This window comes from Lampris incognitus, chromosome 3 (genome assembly GCF_029633865.1).
Source record: "Lampris incognitus isolate fLamInc1 chromosome 3, fLamInc1.hap2, whole genome shotgun sequence".
Taxonomy (NCBI): Eukaryota; Metazoa; Chordata; class Actinopteri; order Lampriformes; family Lampridae; genus Lampris; species Lampris incognitus.
In genome coordinates, this window is record NC_079213.1 from 58068432 (window position 1) to 58093778 (window position 25347).

General features: G+C 45.6%; 1 protein-coding gene across 3 annotated transcripts; it reads left to right on the forward strand.

Moving 5' to 3' along the window:
- The first annotated feature begins 360 nt into the window (after positions 1 to 360).
- Positions 361 to 23650, forward strand: dohh (deoxyhypusine hydroxylase/monooxygenase). Of its 3 annotated transcripts, none has more exons than XM_056276625.1 (6): positions 361 to 470; positions 7712 to 7818; positions 11196 to 11363; positions 17629 to 17705; positions 17914 to 18169; positions 23003 to 23649. In XM_056276625.1, exons 2-6 carry the CDS (start codon positions 7713 to 7715, stop codon positions 23311 to 23313), a joined length of 918 nt encoding a protein of 305 aa, XP_056132600.1. In that variant the 5' UTR covers positions 361 to 470; position 7712; the 3' UTR covers positions 23314 to 23649. The 3 variants fall into 3 exon arrangements, with proteins under 3 accessions (XP_056132600.1, XP_056132601.1, XP_056132602.1); XM_056276626.1 differs by having other exon boundaries at positions 380 to 470; positions 7709 to 7818; positions 23003 to 23650; XM_056276627.1 differs by having other exon boundaries at positions 437 to 456; positions 7709 to 7818; positions 23003 to 23650.
- Positions 23651 to 25347: the final 1697 nt, after the last annotated feature.

The window sequence follows — 25347 nt, forward strand, 5'->3', positions numbered from 1 at the left end:
AATTATGATGAAGCAGGGAAAGTAGAACATGCAATATTTCAATGTAGAGGTAAGGAGAAAAAACAACTCGTTTTTTTTTTTCATTGAGAAAAGCTAAACAATATTTGATTACAAGGCATTCTTGGAATTCATTTAGTAAAAGAATAATCGCATCAACTTTTTGAAGGAAAAACGTGTAGCTGAGATCAAGTTTTTTTCCCCAAAACTATTTAAAACTACTTATTTATTCCCACTAGTTAACCATTTATGTAAAACTGCTGTGCCACCCTCGTCCAGCTGATGGCGGGAATGAGCAGGTAAGCTGGTTTGTTAGCTGCAATAAGCCACACAGAAGTAGAAAACGTAGACGTAGACGTAGAGGGGAGAGAAGAAGAAACAAGACGGAAAAAACAAACCTTTGGGCTGACCACCTCGTGTGTGTGTGTGTGTGCGTTACGTCAGTTGCGGGGTTGTAAGGTAAAGCGCAGGACGTGAGTATCCTGCTCCCTTCTGCTTGTTTGGACGTGGTGTTCTGGCGACGAGAGATACCGTTTCAACTTGGACTTGTTTCACGCTGTTTTCTCTCTGATGTAACACAACAGTTAGCTGAGTTAGCTAACGAACTAGCCGCAAGGGTAATGTTGTGAGCACGGCTGGTGGATCACGCACGTTGTGCGCCAAGTGCCACGCCGCGTCGCTAGCAGCCTGGTACTGCTAGTCTGGTGTCAGACTGTTAGCAGCCCGGTACTGCTAGTCTGGTGTCAGACTTAGCAGCCCGGTACTGCTAGTCTGGTGTCAGACTGCTAGCAGCCCGGTACTGCTAGTCTGGTGTCAGACTGTTAGCAGCCCGGTACTGCTAGTCTGGTGTCAGACTGTTAGCAGCCCGGTACTGCTAATCTGGTGTCAGCCTGTTAGCAGCCCGGTACTGCTAGTGTAGTGTCAGACTGTTAGCAGCCCGGTACTGCTAGTCTGGTATCAGAGTGTTAGCAGCCTGGTACTGCTAGTCTGGTGTCAGACTGTTAGCAGCCCGGTAGCGGGGCAGCGGTGTGTGGACTGTTTTATAAAGCATGCCTGACTAGCTGCTATCCCCTTTACCGTCAGTAATTCTAAAGAGACGTGAGCCACGACGCAGTCTGTCGGAACCAGTGACGTAGACAGTGTATTTCAGATGGTGGGTAGGGTTGCCAAGTCCTTGAAATGGAAATAAGGAACAGGGGCAGGGACGGGGCGGGCATAACAAATATAATGTACCTTACACTATATACACACACACGCATGTGTGTGTGTGTATATATATATACATATATATATATATATATATATATATATATATATATATATATATATATATATATATATGCATGTGTATATATGTAGAATAAGGAACGATTCCTTATTTTAAGGACCGGCTGGCAACCCTAATTGTGGGGTAAGTTGGTGGAATGGTCGAGATGACGAACTCAAGGAAAGCACAAGTTTAAATCAATTCAAAAAGAGGTACACAAATTGTTTTAGAGGTACAAGGTTGAGGAGGAAGTGTTGCCCCTCTCATGACCCTGACACCCATGGTGGATGCTGTTATGGTTGCTTTTTGAAAATCATTGTTATTCTTTGTTTTTGTTTTATTGTTTTTATTTTTTATTGCTTTTATTGTTTTTTTTCTATTGAGTCGTTGTGAGACAGATATTGAGAATGACATCCTCTGACGTGTTATTTAGGTTTATGAAGTGAGCATTAGAGAGGGGGCAGGACATTTTCAGTAGTAACTTCCCCCTGCTCCTTTTCGAGCATATAATATTTGTTGGATTCTCTACCGAGAATTTCCTCTGGTTTTATTATCGTTTGTTTTTTTTAAAAAAAATGTTTAAATTTTTTTGTTTTTGCTTCATTCATGCTTGGTAATTTTTTCTTTTATTTTGCATGTTCAAAATGAAGACATTTGATTTGATTGGAATATACGTATAAGTGGAGAATGTTAGATCATTCACTCTCATTTTGGACATGGCTGTCTTAACCGAGACATTTGAAATTACAGTGGAGACAGGGTATGGATTACACTCAAACTCCCGGGGGGGGGGGGTCACATTTTCATGCCACTTCTGTGCTATATATGAGAAATGGAGGGGCGGCACGGTGGTGCAGTGGTTAGCACGGTTGCCTCACAGCAATAAGGTCCTGGGTTCGAGCCCTGGAGTAGTCCAACCTTGGGGTGTCGTCCTCTGTGTGGAGTTTGCATGTTCTCCCCATGTCTGTGTGGGTTTCCTCCGGGTGCTCCGGTTTCCTCCCACAGTCCAAAGACATGTAGGTCAGGTGAACTGGCTGTACTAAGTTGTTCCCAGGTGTGTGTGTGGTGTGTGTGTGTGGGGGGGGGCTGTGATGGCCTGGCGCCCCCCCTATGATAGCCTGGCGGCCTCTCCAGGGTGTCTCCCCGCCTGCCGCCCAATGACTGCTGGGAGAGACTCCAGCATCCCCATAATGCTGAGAGCAGGATAAGCCGTTTGGGTAATGGATGGATATGAGCAGTGGAACTGGATGCTAGTCTGTAATGAAAGTATCTTAACAGGCCAGTGGAAATCACAGGTCATGGTGTGAATGCTTTTCTATTACACACCAAAAACATTTTCTACGTATGAAGCACCATTGCTCAGAATAACAGAAGCCAAAGCAAATCAAGACCATTTCAGAATCAATCATGTTTACTGACCATGTAGGTTTGCACATATATGGAAATTGACTCCAGTTTTGTGGCTCTCTCAGTGTACTTGACAACACTACAACACAACAATCTTCACGTATATACACAAGGACTGACTTATACAGGTGAAATAAGAGGTGATAAAGTGCAATGGTGCAGCAAATACATCAAGGAATTGCTGAAATACATGTTAGCAGCTTACGTACGTACATGCCTGAGGTAGAAGAACATGAGAGTGTATCAGTATATGTACAATGCACAGTACAGTATATACAACATGTACAGTACAGTATAAAATGGTTAGATTTATTTGACACTGTTAACTATTCATTTGAATGACAGCCCACAGAAATAAACTGTTTTTATAGCTGGTTGTTTTGGGATACAGTGCTCTGTAGCACCTGCCAGAGGGGAGGAATTGGAACAGGTTGTGACCAGGGTGTGATGGGTCTGCAGTGGTGTTGCCTGCCCGTTTCCTGAGTCTGGAGGTATATAACTACTGAATGGAGGGCAGGTTTGCACCAATGATTTTCTCTGCAGACCTAACTGTCCTTTGTAGTCTGTCCCTGTCCTGTTTGGTGGCCAGACCAAACCAGACAGTGATGCATGTGCAGAGGACAGAATGGATTATTGCAGTGTAGAACTGAATCAGCAGTTCCTGGGGCAGGTTGAACTTCTTGAGCTGGTGGAGAAAGTACATCCTCTGCTGGGCCTTTTTGATAATTGTGTCTATGTTGGATGCCCACCGTATGTCCTGGGACATTGTGGAACCCAGAAATCTGTAGGTTTTCACCGTAGACGCTGTGCTTTTGAGTATGGTGGTGGTGGTGGTGGTGGGGGGGGGCAGTGTTGAAGGACTCCCCCTGAAGTCCACTGTCATCTCCACTGTTTTGAGTGTGTTCACCTCCAGGTTGTTATGGCTGCACCAGAGGGCCAGCTGATCATGTGTCGTCCACAAACTTCAGGAGTTTAACAGACAGGTCACCTGAGGTGCAGTCAGTTGTGTAGGGGGAGAAGAGTAGAGGGGAGAGCACACATCCCTGGGTCGCCAGTGCTGATTGTCCGGGTGCTGGGTGTGATTTACCCCAGCCTCGCCAGCTGCCTCCTGTCTGACAGGAAGTTTTTATTCCACTGGCAGATGGGGGCTGGTACAGTGAGCCAGGTGAGTTTGGAGTGGAGGATATGTGGAATGATGGTGCTGAACACTGAGCAGAAGTCCACAAACAGGACCCTTGCGTATGGCTTTGGGGAGTTGAGGTGGTGGAAGATGTAGTGCAATCCCATGTCGACTGCATCTTCCGCTGACTTGTTTGCTCGGTAGGCAAACTGCAGGAGGTTGAGGAGGGGGCCTGTGATTTCCTTCAGGTGAGCCAACACCAGTCTCTCGAAGGACTTCATGACCACAGACGTTAGGGCAATGGGACTGTAGTCATTTAATCCTGTGATACAGGTTTTCTTGGGGACCGGGATGACAGTGGAGCTGTTGAAGCTGGAGGGGACTTCACACAACTGCAGTGACCAGTTGAAGATCAGTTTGAAAATGGGGGCCAGCTGGTCAGCATAGACTTGAAGACAGGAGGGTGAGACGCCATCTGGGCCTGGTGCCTTCCTGTACTTCTGTTTCTGGAAGAGCTGGCGCACATCCTCAGCACAGATCCTGAGTGTGGATGGGGGTTTGGTGGGGGTGGGGAGAGTGGCTGGCAGGGAGTGCAGCTGGTTGTGTATTGTGGCTGGAGATGGGGAGGGGTGTGAAAGTTTGCTTTTCAAACCTGCATTAAAACTCATTTAGATCGTCAGCCAGTTGATGGTTCCCTGCAGTGTGTGTGTGTGGGGGGGTCTCCTGTAGTTGGTAATGTCTTTCAAACCATTCCAGACTGATGATGGGTCATTGGCAGAAAACCAACTTTTCAGAGTAGCACCTTTTTGCCACTCTGGTCTCCTTTGTGAGTGTATTTCTGACTTTGTTATACCGGATCCTATCTCCACTCGTGTAGGCTTCCTCTTTGGCCTGATAAAGCTGCCTGAATTTTTCTGTGAACCAGGGCTTATTGTTGTTGAAGGTACAGAAAGTTTTGGTGGGCATCATGTCCTCACAAAAGCTGATGTAAGATGTCACAATGTCAGTAAGTTTGTCCAGGTCTGTAGATGCAGCCTCAAAACAACTCTGGTCAGTGCAGTCAAGGCAGGCCTGGAGCTCCAGTGTTGACTCATTGGTCCATTTCCTCTCAGTTTTAGCCACAGGCTTTGCAGATTGTAGTTTCTGCCTGTAGGTTGGGAGAAGAGGAATCAGACAGTGATCAGAGAGTCCGAGGGCTGCACGAGGGACACAGCGATAGGCGTCCTTTAATATTGTGTAGCAATGATGCAGATTGTTTTTGTCTCTGGTGGGACATGCAACTTGCTGTCTGTATTTTGGCAGTCCGTGGCCGAGGCTTGCTCTGTTAAAATCCCCAAGGATAATGATTATGGAGTCTGGATATTTGCAATCAGTGTTTGTAATTTCATCAGCCAGGTGTTTTAAGGTGCTGGCTCGGAAGAGTGAGGTAATTGGCCTGATGCAGTTGGGGAGAAAAACGGGGGAAAATTCCAAGAAGAAAAAATAGCTGTTTTTGAACTTGCGTGATGCCCAGATTTATTTTTTTCCAAAATATTACAGACTCTTCTTTTCCAATTTATCTTTAGGGGGGAAAAGTCGTTTTGGGTCCCATGGTGTCACGTGACCTGCAGTTCTAAGCTCTGCCAATGAGCCCATACCAGCTGTATGTGCTATGGCTGTTTCTGGGATCCTGGTTTTGAAGCCAGAATCTTGCAATTGCCATCACTCCCATCTTGCTCCCATTTCAGTGAAATTGCAACCAGACATTGGGCAGTAGAGATGGGATGTGGAGCAGTACACCCACCCATATTCATTGTGCAGATGTCCCTCTTGTTGAGGGGTATGTGCTCAGTGACTGACCAGCTACTACTGCCAACATAACTGTCAAATCAACACATCCGCTGTTACAGAAATGATATTTGGAATACCATCAAGAAACTTTAATAAATGTTATCTGAAAAATAAGTGACCTCTTCAGTCTGACTGCAGGTATTCCCACCCTTATTAACAATACAGTACAATACAGTTGCCTAACGACCGAAACCAACGATCAGTTTCATATACAAATATGGGTGTGACCATTAACAAGAGTGAAAATGGCCGTGTGTACTATTCACAGAGGATTGGGGAATAGTTGCAATCACAGCATTGTAAGATGGTGACAGATGTACTCTTAGACCCCCCCCCCCCCCCCCGGTGTTCAGGAACGGTCGTTCTCTCTTCACATAGATGGCCTCTTTGACTCCCCGTTCAAACCAGCGTTCCTCCCTGTCACAGATGTGCACATCCTCATCCTTGAAAGAGTGGCCACTGATCTGTAGATGGTGTAGACTGTGGAGTCCTGGTGTGTAGATGGTGTAGACTGTGGAGTCCTGGTCTGTAGATGGTGTAGACTGTGGAGTCCTGGCCTGTAGATGGTGTAGACTGGAGTCCTGGCCTGACGTGTTAGCTCTCCTGTGTTGTGCCTTCCTCTTGGCCAGCGTATGTTTAGTTTCCCCGATGTACAAGTCACAGCAATCCTTCTGGCACTTCACAGTGTACACTGTATTGCTCTCTTTGTGCCGGGGACCCGATCCTTGGGGTGGACCAACTTCTGGTGCAGCATGTTTTGGGGTTTGAAAGCAACCGAGACGCGATGTTTTGAAAATATGTGTCTCAGCTTTTCTGACACTCCCGCCACATACAGAATCACCACCGTCGCTGCTTAACATCGGGCGTGGCTAAACATCGGGACACAAAAGAGCCACGCATATCAATACCTCTGATAATGACGGGCGTTGCTAAACATCGGAACACAAAGAGCCATGGACATCAATAGCTCTGATAACGACTCCAGAGAGGATAAATATCTGAGTCTCATCACCAGCCAGTCAGACTAGCTTGGTCTAGTCAGAAAGGCACGAACTGAGGAAGCCTCTTGGATGAGAGGCGAAACGTCTTCACGGATATATACCAAGTCCAGTTGCACTTGATTCAATTCCTTTGGATAACCATGACCTGGATGAATGAGAACATTCACAGACAGAATCACCACTGGTTTACGCTTAGACAACTGTTCTTCTCTCTTCGATTGGCTGGTGCACTGTTTGGGCGTCTTCCTGGCTTTGACAAACACCCAGTTAGGATAACCACACTTAACCAGGGCCTTTTTAATGTGGGATTTCTCCCCTTCCCCGGCCGCTGTGTCAGTGGGGACGTTGTCAGCTCAGTGGTCCAGCGTCCTGATGGCTTCTAGTTTGTGCTCCAGTGGATGATGAGAGTCAAACCTTAAATCCTGATCAGTATGTGTTGGTTTACAGTAAACACCAACAATCACATCCAATGATGTCACTTAGATGATGATGAAACGTATCTGTCAATAAACATTGTGTCCAGAAGAACTGATTCAACCTTCTTTGATTTTCTTACCTGGATTATTGAGCAGCATCAAGACAGGTTAAAATGATGATTTCACCAAATCCATAAACTGGTATTTTTGTCTTTGTGTGTACATGGCAGTGTGTATGCCATGTATCTTTGTGTTCTTCATCATAATTGCTTCCCTTTGTACCCAGTGGTTAACACTGTTGCCTCACAGCAAGAAGGTCCTGGGTTCGAACCCCAGGTTGTCCCAGGTCCCTTCTGTATGGAGTTTGCATGTTCTCCCCGTGTCTGCATGGGTTTCCTCCGGGTGCTCCGGTTTCCTCCCACTGTAAAAAAAGACATGTATGTTAGGGTTAATACTCCTGCCTGTGCCCCTGAGCAAGGCAGTGGAAAGAAGAACTGGAGTTGGTCCCCGGGTGCTGCAGCTGCCCACTGCTCCTAACACACTCACTGTAAGAATACAATTCGTTGTAAGAATACAATGACAGAATAAAGTGGCTCTTTCTTTCTTTCTTTCTTTCTTTCTTTCTTTCTTTCTTTCTTTCTTTCTTTCTTTCTTTCTTTCTTTCACCCAGCAGTATGGCTAATGATGACCAGATAGCAACGATAGGAGCTGTTCTTGTCGACCCTGGGCAAGACCTTGCTCGGCGTTTCAGAGCCTTATTCACTCTGAGGAACGTGGGAGGTAATACACTTCACAACTCAACATCTTCTACCACTTCGATTTTTTTGAAAAGCCTTTTTCGTACTCCTAGGAAGTTGGTTCGAGAATGCTTCTCTTGGTATGTGTCTTCTAGGGATGGTCGTCTTTGCAAATTGCGAATGAAATTTTTTTTTTGACATCTGCAAAGATGACTGTGATATTGGCAAATAAAAACAAAGAAAAATTTGGCCTAAGAGAGAAACGGTAATAACTCAGTGACACCTTGCTTGACTGTTACTGCCCATCACGGTCTGGTTCAGAGCAGCAATAAAACGGGATAGGAAGAAGTCAAGACAGTTTTATTTGTATAGCCCAATATCACAAATTACAAATGTGCCTCAGTGGGCTTTACAGCAACACAAAACCCTGTACTTAGACCCTCACATCGGATAAGGAACAACCCCCTAAAAAAACTTTAACAGGCAGAAAAAAACAGGAAGGAACCTCAGGGAGAGCAACAGAGGAGGATCTCTCCCAAGACGCACAATGTGCAGTGATGTTGTATCTAAACAATTTACACAATACAACTTTGAAAGAGGATAACAGTGAATATATGAAGCATATGAGGAGGATGTCAAGCAGTTTCCAGATGCCACCGGAACAGCCCAGGACCAGAGCCATGTGACCAGCATCACCATGTAGACCAGACAGGAGGACAGACTACACATGCACACAGGGAGACTCGCATCACACCATTCACATATGCGGGAAAGAGACAAGGAAAAAGAGTCACACACTGTTGTGAGAGAAGGATATAACATTGACACAGGATAACAACATTATATGGATTTATAAGATATATTAAAAACCAGACGGTAGCGAACAGTAAGGACAGCAGAAGAAAAAAAAACGTTGGTGCTCCCCTGCCCACCCTGCAGGACTTGTACACCTCTAGAGCCTGGAAAAGGTCAGGCAGAATCAGCCCAGACCCCTCCACACCCAGGACACAGTCTGAACTCTTATCCTCTGGCAAGCACTACAGAGCAGTGGGAGCCAAAACCACCAGACACAGGAACATTTTTCCCCACAGGTCGTCTCTCATCAGTACTTCACAGTTTGGTGCAGGAATAGACACTTATGTAAATATGCCACTTTGCAACCCTCACCTATGGTCATGAACTTTGGGGAGTGACCTAAAGGGTGAGATCACGGATACAGGCGGCTGAAATGAGTTTCCTCCATAGGGTGTCTGGGCTCAGCCTTAGAGATAGAGTGAGGAGCTTGGACATCCAGAGGGAGCTTGGAGTACAGCCACTGCTCCTTCGCATCGAAAGGAACCAGTTGAGGTAGTTCGGGCATCTGATTAGGATGCCTTCTGGGTGCCTTCCTTTGAAGGTTTTCTGGGCACATCCAACTGGGAGGAGACCCCGGGGTAGACCCAGAACTCGCTGGAGGGACTACATGTCCAATTTAACCTGGGAACGCCTTGGGATCCCCCAGGAGGAGCTGGAGGGCGTTGCTGGGGAGAGGGACATCTGGAGTGCCCTACTTGGCTTGCTGCCACCACGACCCAACCCCGGAGAAGTGGCTGAAGAAGAATGAATGAATGAATGAATGAATGAATGAATGAATGAATGAATGAATGAATGAATGAATGACACTTTGTAAAAGCCCCCTCTGGTCGAGATGTCGCACCTACATATCTATGATGTGCACTACATCCTTAAAGTTTGAAAGGAATCAGCCGATGAGGAGCACTACAGTCAGAAGTCAAATATCTGCCAATTCAGTCTCATGGATAGCTACAATCATTCACTTATGGACATGCATTGGATGTTAAAAAATCATCTAGTCATGAAAAAAAAATTGTTAAAAGATCTTCATGCTGGCTATATTTATTTTTTGCCATTTTGAATTTTCTCCAAAAAACGTTTTTCATTGCTTCACTGACAAATTTGACCCAATTTTCACCAAAATAAGCTTCTCTTTTGTTTTGTTTTTTGATGTTACACACAATTTGGCTACTACTAGTACTTTCGGCTGCTCCCGTTAGGGGGCGCCACAGCAGGTCATCCTTTTCCATCTCTTTCTGTCCTCTGCATCTTCCTCTGTCACACCAGCCACCTGCATGTCCTCCCTCACCACATCCGTAAACCTCCTCTTTGGCCTTCCTCTTCTCCTCTTCCCTGGCAGCTCCATATTCTGCATCCTTCTCCCAATATACCCAGCATCTCTCCTCCACATATGTCCAAACCATCTCAATCTTGTCTCTCTTGCTTTGTCTCCAAACTGTCCAACCTGAGCTGTGCCTCTAATATACTCATTCCTAATCCTGTTCTTCTTCATCACTCCCAGTGAAAATCTTATCATCTTCAACTCTGCCACCTCCAGCTCCACCTCCTGTCTTTTCATCAGTGCCACTGTCTCCAAACCTTACAACAAAGCTGGTCTCACTACCATCTTGTAAACCTTCCCTTTAACTCTTGCTGGTACCCTTCTGTCACAAATCACTCCTGACACTCTTCTCCACCCTGCCTGCACTCTCTTCTGCACTCCCCGTTACTTTGGACAGTTGACCCCAAGTATTTAAACTCATTTGCCTTCATCACCTCTACTCCTTGCATCCTGACCATTCCACTGTCCTCCCTCTCGTTCCCGCATAGGTATTTCATCTTGCTCCTACTGACTTTCATTCCTCTTCACTGCAGTGCATACCTCCACCTCTCCAGGCTCTCCTCAACCTGTTCCCTGCTCTCACTTGAAATATCAGTGTTAGTGGGACTGATGTGAAGTTAAAGGTGTGTTTTCACTTGAATCCTGACCGATATCAAGTTCCAGTAGAAAGGTAGCTGACGCTGGTTGTGTTTTGATATGTACTACTTTTTATTGCCCTCAGGAGATATAATGTGCTGCCGCCACTAGATAGAGAGCTGAGGACTGCTGGACCAGCTGCTGTTTGGACCAGCACCATTCAGCACCCTGCAAACATGTTGTTACTTTCAGGAAGGGGAAATATTACATGTGGCGCCTTTTAAAACAAGTTTAAAATCAGTTTAAACTTAGTTAATGGGCGGCATGGTGGCCCAGTGGTTAGCGCTGTCACCTCACAGCAAGAAGGTCCTGGGTTCGAACCCTAGGATTGTCCCCTTGGGGGTCATCCCAGGTCGTCCTCTGTGTGGAGTTTGCTTGTTCTCCCTGACAGGAGGACCTGCAGGTGGTCCCCAGGCGCTGCACGGCGGCTGCCTTCCTGAGGAAGTTGTGTGGCTGTACAAGAAGTAGTTCAGAGTTTTGATGTAAAAGTGCTGAAAATGTCAGTTTTTCCCTTTATGAACAATTAAAACTTGCTGCACGGGGAAATATGTTAAAATACTGATGTGTTGCATCGCATGTGACTTATTCTGACCTTTGACCTTTGGCAGGTGCTGCAGCCATAGAGTGGATTAGCAAAGCGTTCAGTGATGAGTCAGTCCTGCTGAAGCATGAGCTGGCCTACTGCCTGGGACAGATGCAGGACAAACAGGCCATACCCACCCTGACCACTGTACTGCAGGACACACAGCAGGAAGCCATGGTCCGACATGAAGCAGGTATATACTACCACATACACCACTTACACCACATACACCACCACATACACCACTTTTACCACATACACCACCTACTGCCTGGGACAGATGCGGGACAAACAGGCCATACCCACCCTGACCACTGTACTGCAGGACACACAGCAGGAAGCCATGGTCCGACATGAAGCAAGTATACACAACCACATACACCGCCACATACACAACCACATACACCACTTACAACCACATACACCCACATACACCACTTACACCCACATACACCACCATATACACCACATCCACCACATACAACCACAAATACCACATACACCACATACACAACCATATACACCACATACACCACATTTTGAGGTTACATATGTTTCTACCTGTCTTCCATCTCCCTGGTTTCAGTATGGGTCGATGGACAGGTATGTGTTGCTGTGTGGGCGGTGGCCATTACAGGAATGTGGGTGATGTCAGATGACTCGGGCCATAACAAGTAAACTGCCATTCCACAGTACAGCAGCTAACATCACAGTACAGTTGTGGGGTATAAGATCCAGCTTCAGTCCTGTCCACAGTAAACACCTGAAGACATCTGTAGTTGGCTGAGAAAAATCAGCACTGAACAACTGATGAACAATTGAACAATTAGATGAAGGTTTTCTGTTCTGATGAATCCCAGTTCCCCCTGCACCTCCATGATGGTAGACTCCATGCCGGCAGACTCCATGATGGTAGACTCCATGCTGGCAAACTCAATCATGGTAGACTCCATGCCGGCAGACTCCATGATGGTAGACTCCATGCTGGCAGACTCAATCATGGCAGACTCCATTATGGTAGTCTCCATGATGGCAGACTCCATGATGGTAGACTGGATGATGGCAGACCCCATGATGGTAGACTCCATGATGGTAGTCTCCATGATGGCAGACACCATGATGGCAGACTCCATGCCCGCAGACTCCATGATGGTAGACTCCATGCTGGTGGTCTCCATGATGGCAGACTCCATGATGGTAGACTCCATGATGGCAGGCTCGGGGTGTGGCTTAAACAACATGAGGCAATGGACCCGTGCATGGTTACACCTCCACAGGCCAGTAGTGGGAATTGTAATGGTTTGAGGCAGCATTTAGCTGTCTCGTCACACACTAGTGCATGAATACTTGCAGATCAATGCCTTCATGCCAGAGCATACATTAAGGTTTATGGTCATCATGTACCCCCAACAGGATAGCGATTTCAACAATATAATGCTTCCTTTCTTTGTGGAAGAATCCTCCTGGAATGGTTCACGGAGCATTCAGATGAAATGATGTTTATGACACATAACATATGTTAATAATAAACATATCCCAGATATTAATCCAGCTGCACACATCTGGGATGAACTTGAATGCAAGATTAATTGAGGGAGCATCCACCCATCAACCTTGAGCATCTACATGAAGAAACTGCATGGTCTGTTTTAACACCAGGACAATACTGCACCCTGGTTTAGACACTGCCACAACTATTATTATTATTATTATTATTATTATTCCTTTCACGTTTCCTGTTTTACATCCTGTAAAGCCGGGTCCAAACTATGGACCTGAGGCACTATAGGGCAGATGTCACTTGATTGACAGTACTCATCGTAATATGTGGGCTGTTCCGAGTAAGGCGATCTTCTGAACTACACTGATGTTGATGTTTCCTGGGATACGGTTGGTGAACTTTTCCATTCCCTTCTTCATGAGTCCTAGAGCTCCGATGACCACTGGTGTTGTTTCGGTCTTCATCCCCCACATCCTGTTGATTTCAATCTCCAGGTCTTTGTACTTGGTCAGCTTCTCTGTGACTGTCGCTGAGGTGTGTTTTCGGATGGTGTTGCCATGTCAATGAGCATACACCTCTTTTGCTTCCTGTCCTTGATAACGATGTCGGGCTTGTTGGCTTTTATCTCTCTGTCAGTGTGGATGGGCATGTCCCAGGGGATGGTGACGTCATTGTTTTCAGTGACCGTTTTTTGCTGCTCTTTGTACCACTTCTCAGTCGTCTTGATCTTGTAACTCCTGCAGATCTTCCAGTGCAGGTATGCTGCTGCCTTGTTGTACCTGTACATGTACTCGGTCTTTGCCAGTTCCGGGCAGCCCGAGACAATGTGGTCGATGGTTTCTTCGTACATTCCACAGATTCTGCATTTTGGGTCTTTTCCATCTTTGATGATGCGATGGTGATAGGATCTGGTTGCCAGGCTCTGGTCTTGTGCAGTGATTATCAGGCCCTCCGTCTCTGCTTTCAGCCCAGTGCTCCTCAGCCACTGGTGTGTCTTTTGTTGGGCCACGTTTGCATCTTTCATTCTTTTTGGGTACTTCCCGTGTATTGCTTTGTCCTCCCAGGTTTTTTGCAGTTGTCGCTGGCCATGGTGTTTTGCCTTCTGCTTCACTCATTTGGCATAGACGGTAGTGTCCTCATTTTCTGTTGGTGGGGTTTCTGGGACATCAAGCTCTTTCTTGAATTGCGCAGCTTCTTTATTGATGGAGTATATCTGATGTTTTACTATTCGGAGGAGTGGGTCATCTGTTTTTGTCAGGTAGGCATCCAGCCCGATAGTGGTAGTCTTGATGGTCAGTTTGAGTTGGACTAGGCCTCATCCTCCTGAAGCTCTTGGTAGGTACAGCCGGTCAACATCTGCTTTCATGTGGTGCGTCTTCTCCATGGTCAGCATCTTTCTTGTCTTGGTGTCTAGTCTCTTGATGTCGTTCAGTTTCCAGTTGATGATGTTGAAGCTGTATGTCACTACAGGTATCGCTAGGCTGTTGATAGCATCAATTCTGTTAGCTGCATTGAGTTTGCTCTTCAGTACCATACACACTCTCCTGTGGTACTCTTTCTAGATCTTCTCCTTCATGGTTGAGTGTTGTATGCCATCTCTTTTGTTCACGCCTAGGTACTTGTATGTGCTATCTTGGTCTAGCTCTTTGATTACGGTGTCAGTGTCAAGGTCTAAGTCTGCAGTCTTGGTAAGTCTTCCTTTCTTGAAAGTGGCTTTGGCACACTTGTCAATTCCGAATTCCATCTTGATGTCGTCGCTGAAGGTCTTGATGATAGTGAATAGACCCTTCTGCTGGTTGTCATCCTTGCGAAACATCTTGAGGTTGTCAATGTAGAACAGGTGGGTCAGTTTGCCATTCTGTGATTTGTACCTATAGCTGCTATTGTTCAGTAGATTGCTGAGTGGCGCTAGTGCAAGGCAAAAGAGCAGTGGTGATAGTGAGTCCCTTTGGAAGATTCCGCTTCTGATGTTGATCAGTCTCGATGTTAAAGACCCCTCTGCATGATGGAGATTCAGGGTGGTCTTCCAGGTCTTCATGCTCTCCGTGATGAACTTGACAGTTGTTGGGCAGACTCTGTAGATCTTGTGGCTCTTCTCTTTCCAGGAGTGTGGCATGCTGTCAAATGCCTTACTGTAGTCAATCCATGCTGACTACTTTTTCTTCGATTTGACCTCTTGCAATATGGCTTTATTGATGAGTGTAGCTGGTCCGTGCATCCATAGCTACCTTTCTTAGATCCCTTCTGTTCTGCTGGTAACAAGGTGTTTTTGTCGAGGAAGCTATAGGTTCTCTCTGTGATGATGGAGGTGATGATCTTGTACATTGTTGGTAGGCAGGTGATGGGTCTGTAATTCTTTGGGTTCTGTGTCTCCTCTGTCTTCGGGAGCATTTCTTTGGATTCTTGATGATATCATTGTAAGCCCATGCGAGGTCTTCGTGGATGCAATTCTGTCTATCCCTGGTGCCTTCCAGTTGTTGGTCTTGTTGATGGCAGCAGTGGTCTCAGTGGTGTTGATTTCTGACCATTGTTGGTGCTGTATTTGTTTGTATTGATCCTGTTGTTGCTGGATCCATATAGCTCCCTCATTGTGTCTTTTGTTGTTCTCCCAGATCTTACTCCAGAACTCCTCGACTTCTTTGATTGTAGGTGGTTCCTTGACGTCTATCTTCTTCTTGCTCAGCTCATGATAGAATTTTTTGGCATCTTCTTTGATGATCTTATTTTGCCAGAAGAACTTGCTCCTCTTGTCGAATCTCCTGAGTCTCTGTGCCTTTGCTTGAATCTGTTGTTTTAGCATCTCTTTGACTATTGGTCTATCATTCTTCTGTTTGATGTTGAGCTTTTGTTCCAGTTGTTTCCTTTTTCTCTCTTTGATGTTGGAGTTCTTCTCGACTTCACTCAGGAGTGATAGTTGTCTCCGCAGTTTCCTAATCTCCTCAATTTTCTCCTTCCAAACTGGTTGTTTTCTCTTCTGTTTCTGTTGTTGTCTTGGTCTTTTTCCTGCTGTGTCTGCTATGGCTGAAGCGGCCGCATATATGAGCTGGTTGATTTCTGTTTGGTTCAAAGGTCTTGTCATCTCACCCTTGATGTTTTGGATGGCTTCGTTGGCGAGTCTGATAGCTTCTTTGGAGTGGTGGGCTTTCTTGATCTTTGGGATTATTAGTCGTTCTTCAATAGGAATTTCTTTTAGGGTTTCCCATCTCTGCCGGATACTTACTGTCATCTCTGCTTCTTTCTCGTTGTATTTTTCCTGTACTGCTTCTACTTGGTGTTGTACTTCTGGGGGGGGGTCTGTGATGGTGGTTTCTGCTTGTTCTTCTTCCTCTTCACCAGTTGCTGCTGTCTCGTCTGGTTTTTTGATATTTAGCTCCTCGGTGCTCGTGTTGGAGATGCTCTCTCTGATTTTTTTTTCTCGTATGTTTTCGAGTTCCAGGTCTGTTAGTCTTTGGTTTTTAATGATGTCGCGCCTGACATTGGAGAGTTTATTATTATTATTATTGTTATTAATGTTGTTGCATTGATATTATTATATTATTTATTATTATTAGTATTGTTATTGTTATATCATTATTATTATTATTATTATTATTATTATTATTATTATTATATTAGGACCAAGGTGGATTCCAAGGCAGTACTGAACAGGGCTTTCTATTTTCCTGGTCTCTCTCACACACACGAACATATCGAGGGTTGGGGTGTAATAGAGTAGTAAAGTAGTGGCATTATGAAATGAAACATCTGTACTCAGCCCGTGTCACATTTCAGAACATCAGTATTGTGATTATAGATACTCTTTAAAGGAGCTATAGGTGGCCGCCAATTTTTGGCAACATTTTAAATTTCTTATTGTATCTCGACAGTAATCGATAGTACTCAAAAGACATTTGACACCGAAATGAAAAAAACTCCCTCATTCCTGTAGGGGGCAGGAGTTAAAACAACGACATCCAATCAAATGAACGACCAAGTCAAATGATTGGAATGAGCGAGCTGTCTATCAAATCCTTAGTGACACACGCGTTTGTTATGCGCATAACAGTTGTGCGTACACAAAGGTCAGTTGCTAACACATAGCTGCCTGCTAGCTACCTAGCGAGCCAGTCCTGATTGCTACAACAATGGAGCCGGATCCTGAGGAATTCAGCAAATAACATGCTAGCTAGCTAGCTAGCTGTGAGTGCTAACAGTAGACATGTTCATTGTTTATGTTCATCATAATAATAAAGTTAGTTTTCTCTTGTGTGTGTGACATCATTCGGTACAGCTAATTCGGCTCCACTCAGAATGATGCTTTTCTCAGGTGAAATGCTTTCGCTTCAATCAGAATACTGAAATTCAATTATTGAGATTATTATTGCGATTATTGAAATTATCTGCATATCGAGAAGTAAGCACGCAGAAACACCACATACAAGGGCATCGGGGTGGCGTAGCAGTCTATTCCATCCAACACGGGGATCGTCGGTTTGAATTCCCGTGTTACTTCCAGCTTGGTCTAGCATCCCTGCAGACATAATTGGCCTGTCTGCGGGTGGGAAGCCGGATGTGATCCTGGTCGCTGCACTAGTGCCTCCTCTGGTCGGTTGGAGCACCTGTTCAGGGAGGAGGGGGAACTTGGGGGAATAGCGTGATTGTCCCACGCGCTACATCCCCCTGGCAAAACTCCTCACTGTCAGGTGAAAAGAAGCAGCTGGTTACTCCACATGTATGGGAGGAGACATGTGGTAGTCTGCAGCCCTCCTTGGATCGGCAGAGGGGGTGGAGCAGCAACCAGGACGGCTTGGAAGAGTGGGGTAATTGGCCGGATACAATTGGGGTGGGGGGTGGGGGGGTGTTCGTATAATGAGCGGTGTCTAAATGACAGATGCATCTTTGTTATCAGAGTTTCACCCTCAGTCTCTCCTCACCAGCAGGACAGAGAAGCAACAGTGACTTGTTTTTGCATCTCCAGGGGAGGCTCTGGGAGCCATCGGTGATGCTGTGGTGCTGGAGCTGCTGAAACAGTACAGTCAGGACCCCGTCATAGAGGTAGGACCCTCATACCTGACTCATAACCAGCCAACTACTGCCACCAGAAACTGAAATGGAATGAAAGTAATTTCAGTTTAAAGCTGAGAAGGAATTATTTTGTTGAGAAATTGAATTTGAATCCTGTAACATGAATTGCATTTCATAGTTTTATTTAGTTTTAATCATGGTTTACTTTAAATTAATGGTTTATTTCAACCCGCTCCAGGTGGCGGAGACTTGCCAGCTGGCTGTTTGTCGCATACAGTGGCTGCAGGGCGGTGGCGAGCAGCAGAACGAGGGTGGAGCTACAGACAAGAGCTCCTACTTTTCTATCGATCCCGCTCCACCTGCAAACAGCAAGAGCCTCTCAGAACTACGGGCCATTCTGCTGGATGAAAGCCTGCCGATGTTTGAGCGTTACAGAGCCATGTTTGCTCTGCGTAATCTGGGCACTGAGGATGCTGTGCTGGCGCTGGGGGAGGGTAAGATAGAACACTTGTGTGTTTTATGTGTGTGTCCACCTCCATCCAGTAAAACACCACCATCACCACACTGGCTGTATGTACCCACAGTTAATCATTCAGTTCCTTCACTTTCTCTTACAAATAAGAATCTCCCCCAGGGAGTCTGTCCTCACCTGGGCTACCTTGAAAGGCTTCCCTATCAGTCTGGTAGCCTTCCTCACTGTTGGTGGCCAACAGCAGTCCTGAGGTAGCCACCATTATGGCCACTGTCCTCTGTGGATAAAGAGGAAAAGGGGCATGTGTTCAATGTAGTGCTTGCATTTATGATTGAATTTTGACAATTGTTTTTTTTTGGGGGGGGGGGGGTTTCCCCCCAATTGTATCTGGCCAGTTACCCCAACCTTATCCGATGTGAGGGTCTAAGGACAGGATGTTGTGATGCTGTAAAGCCCACTGAGGCACATTTGTAATTTGTGATATTGGGCTATACCAGCGGTCGGGAACCTATGGCTCGCGAGCCATATATGGCTCTTCCGGTGACGGCATATGGCTCCCAGACAATTTTGAGTTGAAAATTATTTTTTTTTCAAAAAAATCAGTTTGGAACTGATTTTAAAATACTTGTGATATTTCTTAATAATACTGTGTCATTTTAAAGTAAACAGAAATTAGTTTTGAAGATAAATTTCACGGGTCACGGGTCACCCGTGGGTCGGGTCGGGAACCAATGGCTCGCGAGCATGTCCAGGTCATTGTAAAGGTGAAGAAATCAATTTTATCAGATAGCCAACTAGTTTATCCGCTTCAACCCTTGTAACGGAAAAGATGGCGAAAAGAAAAAAAGATGATGATTACCGTGCATTCCAGGCTGCGTGGACAGAGGAATTTGCATTTGTGGAGAGAGCAGGATCTGCGGTATGTCTAATATGCAATGATAAAATTGCATCGATGAAACGGTCAAATATAAAGTGGCACTTCGATACGCACCATGCTTCATTTGCATCGAAATATCCAGCGGGGGACAGCAGGAAAAGGGCATGCGAGGAGCTACAGCGGAGAGTGCAGACGAGTCAGCAGCAACTACGTGTGTGGACCAAGTAAGGTGACGGGAATTCCGCTAGCTTTGCGGGGGCTTTGGCAATAGTAAGGAATGGAAAGTCATTCACAGATGGCGAGTATGCCAAAACATTCATGCTTGATGTGGCCAATGAACTGTTTGATGACTTCCCAAATAAAGACAAGATAATCAAACGAATAAAAGACATGCCCCTGTCAGCAAGAACTGTGCACGATCGTAGCATCATGATGGCAAATCAAGTTGAGGAAACACAAATTAAGGACATAAACGCCGGGACATACTTTTCTCTCGCGTTAGATGAGTCAACAGACGTTAGCCATCTATCTCAGTGCAGTATCATTGCCAGGTATGCTGCAGGTGACACACTGCGTGAGGAAAGCTTGGCTGTTTTGCCAATGAAAGGGACAACAAGAGGAGAGGATTTATTCATGTCTTTCATGGAGTTTGCTAAAGAAAAAAAACTACCGATGGATAAACTTATTTCTGTCTGTACTGATGGTGCACCCTGTATGTTGGGGAAGAACAAAGGATTTGTAGCGCTTCTCCGTGAACATGAAAAGAGAGCCATCCTAAGTTTTCATTGCATCCTGCACCAGGAGGCGCTTTGCGCTCAGACGTGTGGCCAGGAGCTTGGCGAGGTGATGTCTCTGGTCATTCGAGTGGTCAACTTTATTGTTGCCCGAGCTTTAAATGATCGCCAGTTTAAAGCTCTGTTAGAAGAAGTTGGGAATCATTATCCCGGTCTGCTTTTACACAGCAACGTGCGTTGGTTGTCAAGGGGGAAGGTGCTCAGCCGTTTTGCAGCTTGCCTGAGTGAAATCCGGACTTTTCTTGAAATGAAAGGCGTCAAGCATCCTGAGCTAGACAACACTGACTGGCTCCTGCAGTTTCACTATCTCGTGGACATAACTGGCCATCTGAACCAGCTCAATGTGAAAATGCAAGGTATTGGAAATACAATCTCATCCCTTCAACAAGCAGTGTTTGCATTTGAAAGCAAGCTGGAAGTCTTTCTCAGGGACATTGAAACAGGTCGTCTTCTGCACTTTGAAAGACTGCAACAATTTAGAGATGCATGCTTAGCAAGTGACTCCACTCAACATCTGGATCTCCAGCAGCCAGCTGGCTTTACGTTCAGTCTCCTGCAGTCATTCAAAGCACGTTTTGGAGAATTTCGTGCGCGCACTGGTCTTTTCAAGTTCATCACTCATCCACATGAGTGTGCAGTGGACAAAATCGACCTGACATGCATCCCCGGGGTCTCTATCGGAGACTTTGAGCTGGAAGTTGCTGACCTGAAGGCATCAGACATGTGGATGAGTAAGTTCAAGTCACTTAATGGAGAGTTGGAAAGTCTTGCGCGACAGCGAGCAGAGCTGGCGAGGGAACACAAGTGGACAGAAATTAAAAATCTTCAACCTGAAGACCAGCTGATTCTTAAAACTTGGAACGAGCTTCCTGTGACATACCACACAATGCAGCGTGTGAGTATTGCCGTATTGACCATGTTTGGCTCTACATATGCATGTGAACAGTCTTTCTCGCATATGAGGAACATTAAGACCAACCTACGCTCACGTTTAACTGATGGAAGCCTCAACGCCTGCATGAAGCTCAACCTCACCACGTATGAACCAGACTACAAGGCCATCAGCAAAACCATGCAGCACCAGAAGTCGCATTAAAAGTAAGACATATTTAATTTATTATACGTTAAAAATACTATATGGCTCTCAATGAAATATATTTAGAAATATTTGGCTTTTATGGCTCTCCCAGTCAAAAAGGTTCCCGACCCCTGGGCTATACAAATAAAACTGACTTGACTTGACTCTTCCGAGCCATCCTGGTCTCTGCTCCACCCCTTCTGCTGATCCGGGAAGGGCTGCAGACTACCACATGCCTCCTCCCATACATGTGGAGTCACCAGCCGCTTCTTTTCACCTGACAGTGAGGGGTTTCACCAGGGGGACGTAGCGCGTGGGAGGATCACGCTGTTCCCCCTCCCCCCTGAACAGGTACCCTGACTGACCAGAGCGATCAGGACACATACCCACATCCGGCTTCCCACCCGCAGACACGGCCGATTGTGTCTGTAGGAACGCCCAACCAAGCCGGAGGTAACATGGGCATTCGAACTGGCGATCCCCATTTTGGTAGGCAACGGACTGACAATTGACCTTTCGCAAAGTACCGCCCAGAATGGTGCTTGTCCAATCCTACCTTAGCAACCGTTTCTATGTGAGGGAGGTCCGTCAAGCTTTCAAACAGACAACAAAATGCTGAAACGGTGTGCCTATGGGATCTGCAGATTGGATACTAGATATGTGAAGTTTGGAGGGGTGTAATTTTCTTTCCCTTCTCGAAACCCAGAAGGCAAGAAGCGCAATGTCGGCAATGGATTTGGCAGTATAGCAGACCCCATGGCCAGCTTAATCCACCCAAAATCAACAAAACTACCTGTCTGCTCCAAGCTAAGCTTGCTACTAGCTATTATTGATAGCTAATATAGCTAACGTATTATTACTGTTACTTTTACCCACACAATGATTATTACCATTATCAGCATATCAACAACGTGTTACTGACTAACAAAATAACATTATTAATGTACCTGATGAATGTAACCAGCTTAGTCTGTGGCCAGAGATACCTCATTTAATGATAGCTAATGCTAGCTCGCTAACATAACTCTGTTATGCTAGTCACAGGTTAGCCAGGCTCCACCTTTCACTTCAGAGCAGAAAGACCCGCGGGGAGGGTTGGCTGGGATGGTCTCTGGCCAGTCTGGCCTCCCCATATCCGGCCTGTTTTAAATGTGTCTCCCCCTCTGGGAGCTCCAGGTGGGGACCGGCTGTTTGGAAAAGTAATCCGCCCGCGGAGGCATCTTGTTTGCCTTATTTTGTTGAAAATACCGGTTCTGGTCCGAAGGTAAAAAAAAAATCATGGGGCGGTTCCCCCGGCCCCGGGGCATGTCCCTGGCTGCCCTGCGACCCCCAGGAGCCCAAACAGAACCCCCGAAGAAGCCTGGATAAAAGAACGCTATGGGGAACCTTGGCCAAAATCAACACTATAATATGGTGATGTTTACAATGGATTATCAAAAATATACCAATAACAGCTGAAATATGTAACTTACCCTGCAGGGCAAGAGCACAACTGGTCCACAATGTGTTTCAGGATTAGTTGATGGGGTTTCTCATTCTTTGATTGCGACCGGTAAGCTTTACCCTCAATTACAGTTGCCCCCAGCAGCCCAGAGTCCATGCAAGTCAGTTTTACTGTTAATATTCTGAATGTGTCCCTCCTGCATACTGTAACCCCTCCTGCTTTTCACGGGATGATATTAAGGATGAGTTACTCCAAAATACATCACTTGTTTTCTCTGGGAATGTGCTGATTTCTTCCATCATGTTTTGGGGTTTTCTGGCTACTTCCTGGATGGTTCTGAAAAGCTTGATGGGCATAGCAACAGTACCTAAGGGGGGGGAGGGACTTTGTGAAAGGTCAATTGTTTTAACATAACATTGCCCTTATTTTATCCTGTTCCCAAATGTTCACTTCCCATAACATTTTCAACTTGGAAATAGACCCCCCCCCCCAACCTCCCACTGTCTTTCACTGGAACTACAGTTTTCCAGTGAAGCTGCATCATTCATCACCATTAGACAGCCTGAATAATTGACAGCCACAAAAATTTAATGTTCTTATTTTCTCCTCCTGTGCCTCTCTTCCTTCCTTCTTCCCTTCCTTCCTCGCATCCTTCCTTCCAGGTCTTCATTGTTCTAGTGCTCTGTTCCGCCATGAGATTGGATATGTCCTGGGTCAGATGCAGCACCCTGCCTCCATCCCCGCCCTGCAGGCAGCTCTGGAACGTAATGGAGAAGACCCCATGGTACGACACGAGGCGGCGGAGGCTCTGGGGTCAATCGGCAGGGAGGACTGTGTGGCCGTGCTCCAACGCTACCGTGGAGATGGGGAGCGTGTTGTCAAAGAGAGCTGCGAGGTGGCTCTGGACATGTTGGAATACGAGACCAGTGACCAGTTCCAGTATGCTGATGGACTGGTCAGGTTGCAGGGTTAACGGTGGCCGTGAGGTTTTCACATTTTGATGCCTTTGACTCGGTTGTGTTTCAGACAGGAAAACAGCACATCAGCAAAATATTTAGGAGTTAATTTATACATGAGCTGATATGATTGCTTTCACTGGTCTTCATAACGTAAACCAAACCTGTAGCTCGATCAGTAACATGTGAGTCACGTCAGTGTTGGCGTGAATGTTCATTTGTAGAGTTGTGGATGATGGACCAATAAACCAAAATGTGTCCCGTTAAAGGCGCATGAATTGATGCTTCTCTCTTGGGCCCTAGTGCTCAAATTATGTGCAATTTTTTGTTATCTTCCAGTGCTGTGGATATATAATCTAGATCTAGTTTATCTTCTGTCTTGGGGGGGGGGGGGTTCTTCCATAATTCTACCCTTCAAATATTTATCAAAAGTTAGGCATCCCTTACTTGGCCCAGATAGAACCCCGAAAACGCAGTTCTGAGAAAACTGATGGATCAGATTTTGACCACCATTTTTATTATGAAACTCATTTGGGCCATCCTTCCATCCATCCATCCAAACCACTGATCCAGGCCATCACAGGGCCCACACACACACACACACACACACACACACACACACACACACACACACACACACACACACACACACACACACACACACACACACACACACACACACGCCTAGGGACAGTTAATCCATTGGGCCAGTCTAAACTTTATGTTGGGGTACACTAAGTGAGACGCTCTTTCAGATGAGAACAGGTTTTGGTGGCCCAGAGTGAATAAAGGCTTCAAATCCAGTCCTGAACATGACATGAGCTTTATCTGAAGTCGTTTAATTGATCAGCAAACAAACTCGATTTAAGGGGTCATTTTAAAGTGAGCTGCCAAAATCATAACATAAATAGTATTAAAGAGTTGATTTCCGATTTAGTAGAGCACATTCATATTTTTACTAGAATTGTAAAGTGAAAGCGATGGACAGTCAACACATACCCAACAGTCTGACTAGCTGTGAATAAGTAACCAACCTCAGCTTTGTCTTAATGAGCTAACTGCATATATAATGAGCTAACTATATATAAATAGATATAGATATATATCAATACGGATGCAGGAAAAAAAGTTTTAATACATAGCAGTACAAGCCTGTTTTGTGCATGGCGCACTCATCAGCTGCTACTTCTGCGTCTGTGTTGATATTCTGCTCATTAGTAGAGCACTTCTATCAACACCACTGAGTTTCAGAACAAAAACGCTATATATAATGCGCTAACTGCATATATAATGAGCAAACTATACATACATATATATATATATATATATATATATATATATATATATATATATATATATATATATATATATATATATATATATAAATGAGATAACTATATATAAATAGCCAAGAGGGACTGCTGACGATCTGTCAGCTCCTTCACTTCATGGCGAAGAAGACTGATCTGTTCATCTTGACTCTGGTTCTTGTGAACCTGTGCCTAGAGCACAGAGCGTACTTTATCTGAGTCCGCTGAGTCCATGTTATGGCCAGTTCGTACTGTCCGTACTGAACCACAGGCTTGGACTCAAAGCGCAGATTCAGTCTCAGTTAACAAAAATCGGTCCTTTTAATAAGAATGAGGTCGGTACACAGGTGATCAGATAGCAAGGCAACAGTGTCCAAATCGGCAGGCGAAAGGCAAGGTCAAAAAGGCAAAAAACAGGTCAGGAAACTATAAGGCTCAAGAAACTCACACAAGGGGAACATACTGGAACGCTGTCACAAGGAACAAGACGAACTGGCACAGAAGGAAGGGAACAATAAGACTATATACTCTGGAGGAGGGGAGACAATGAGACAGGTGCAACACATTAGGGCAGGGCAGGTAATCACACAGGAGGGAGACACATGAGGGCAGGAAGTAAAGGACCTGAAACGAGGCAAGAGGTGAGTATCAAAATAAAACGCGACAAGGACGCTGAACCACTGAGCTGACAATGTCCCCACCGACACAGCGGCTGGGGAAGGGGAGAAATCCCACATTAAA

What these genes read in the sequence shown, in the direction of transcription:
- dohh (XM_056276625.1), top strand. Translation starts at nt 7,713, where the DNA reads ATGGCTAATGATGACCAGATAGCAACGATAGGAGCTGTTCTTGTCGAC. An exon ending in GTCAGGACCCCGTCATAGAG is followed by an intron (nt 17,706 to 17,913) that starts GTAGGACCCTCA and finishes AACCCGCTCCAG; the next exon opens with GTGGCGGAGACTTGCCAGCT. An exon ending in TGTGCTGGCGCTGGGGGAGG is followed by an intron (nt 18,170 to 23,002) that starts GTAAGATAGAAC and finishes CCTTCCTTCCAG; the next exon opens with GTCTTCATTGTTCTAGTGCT.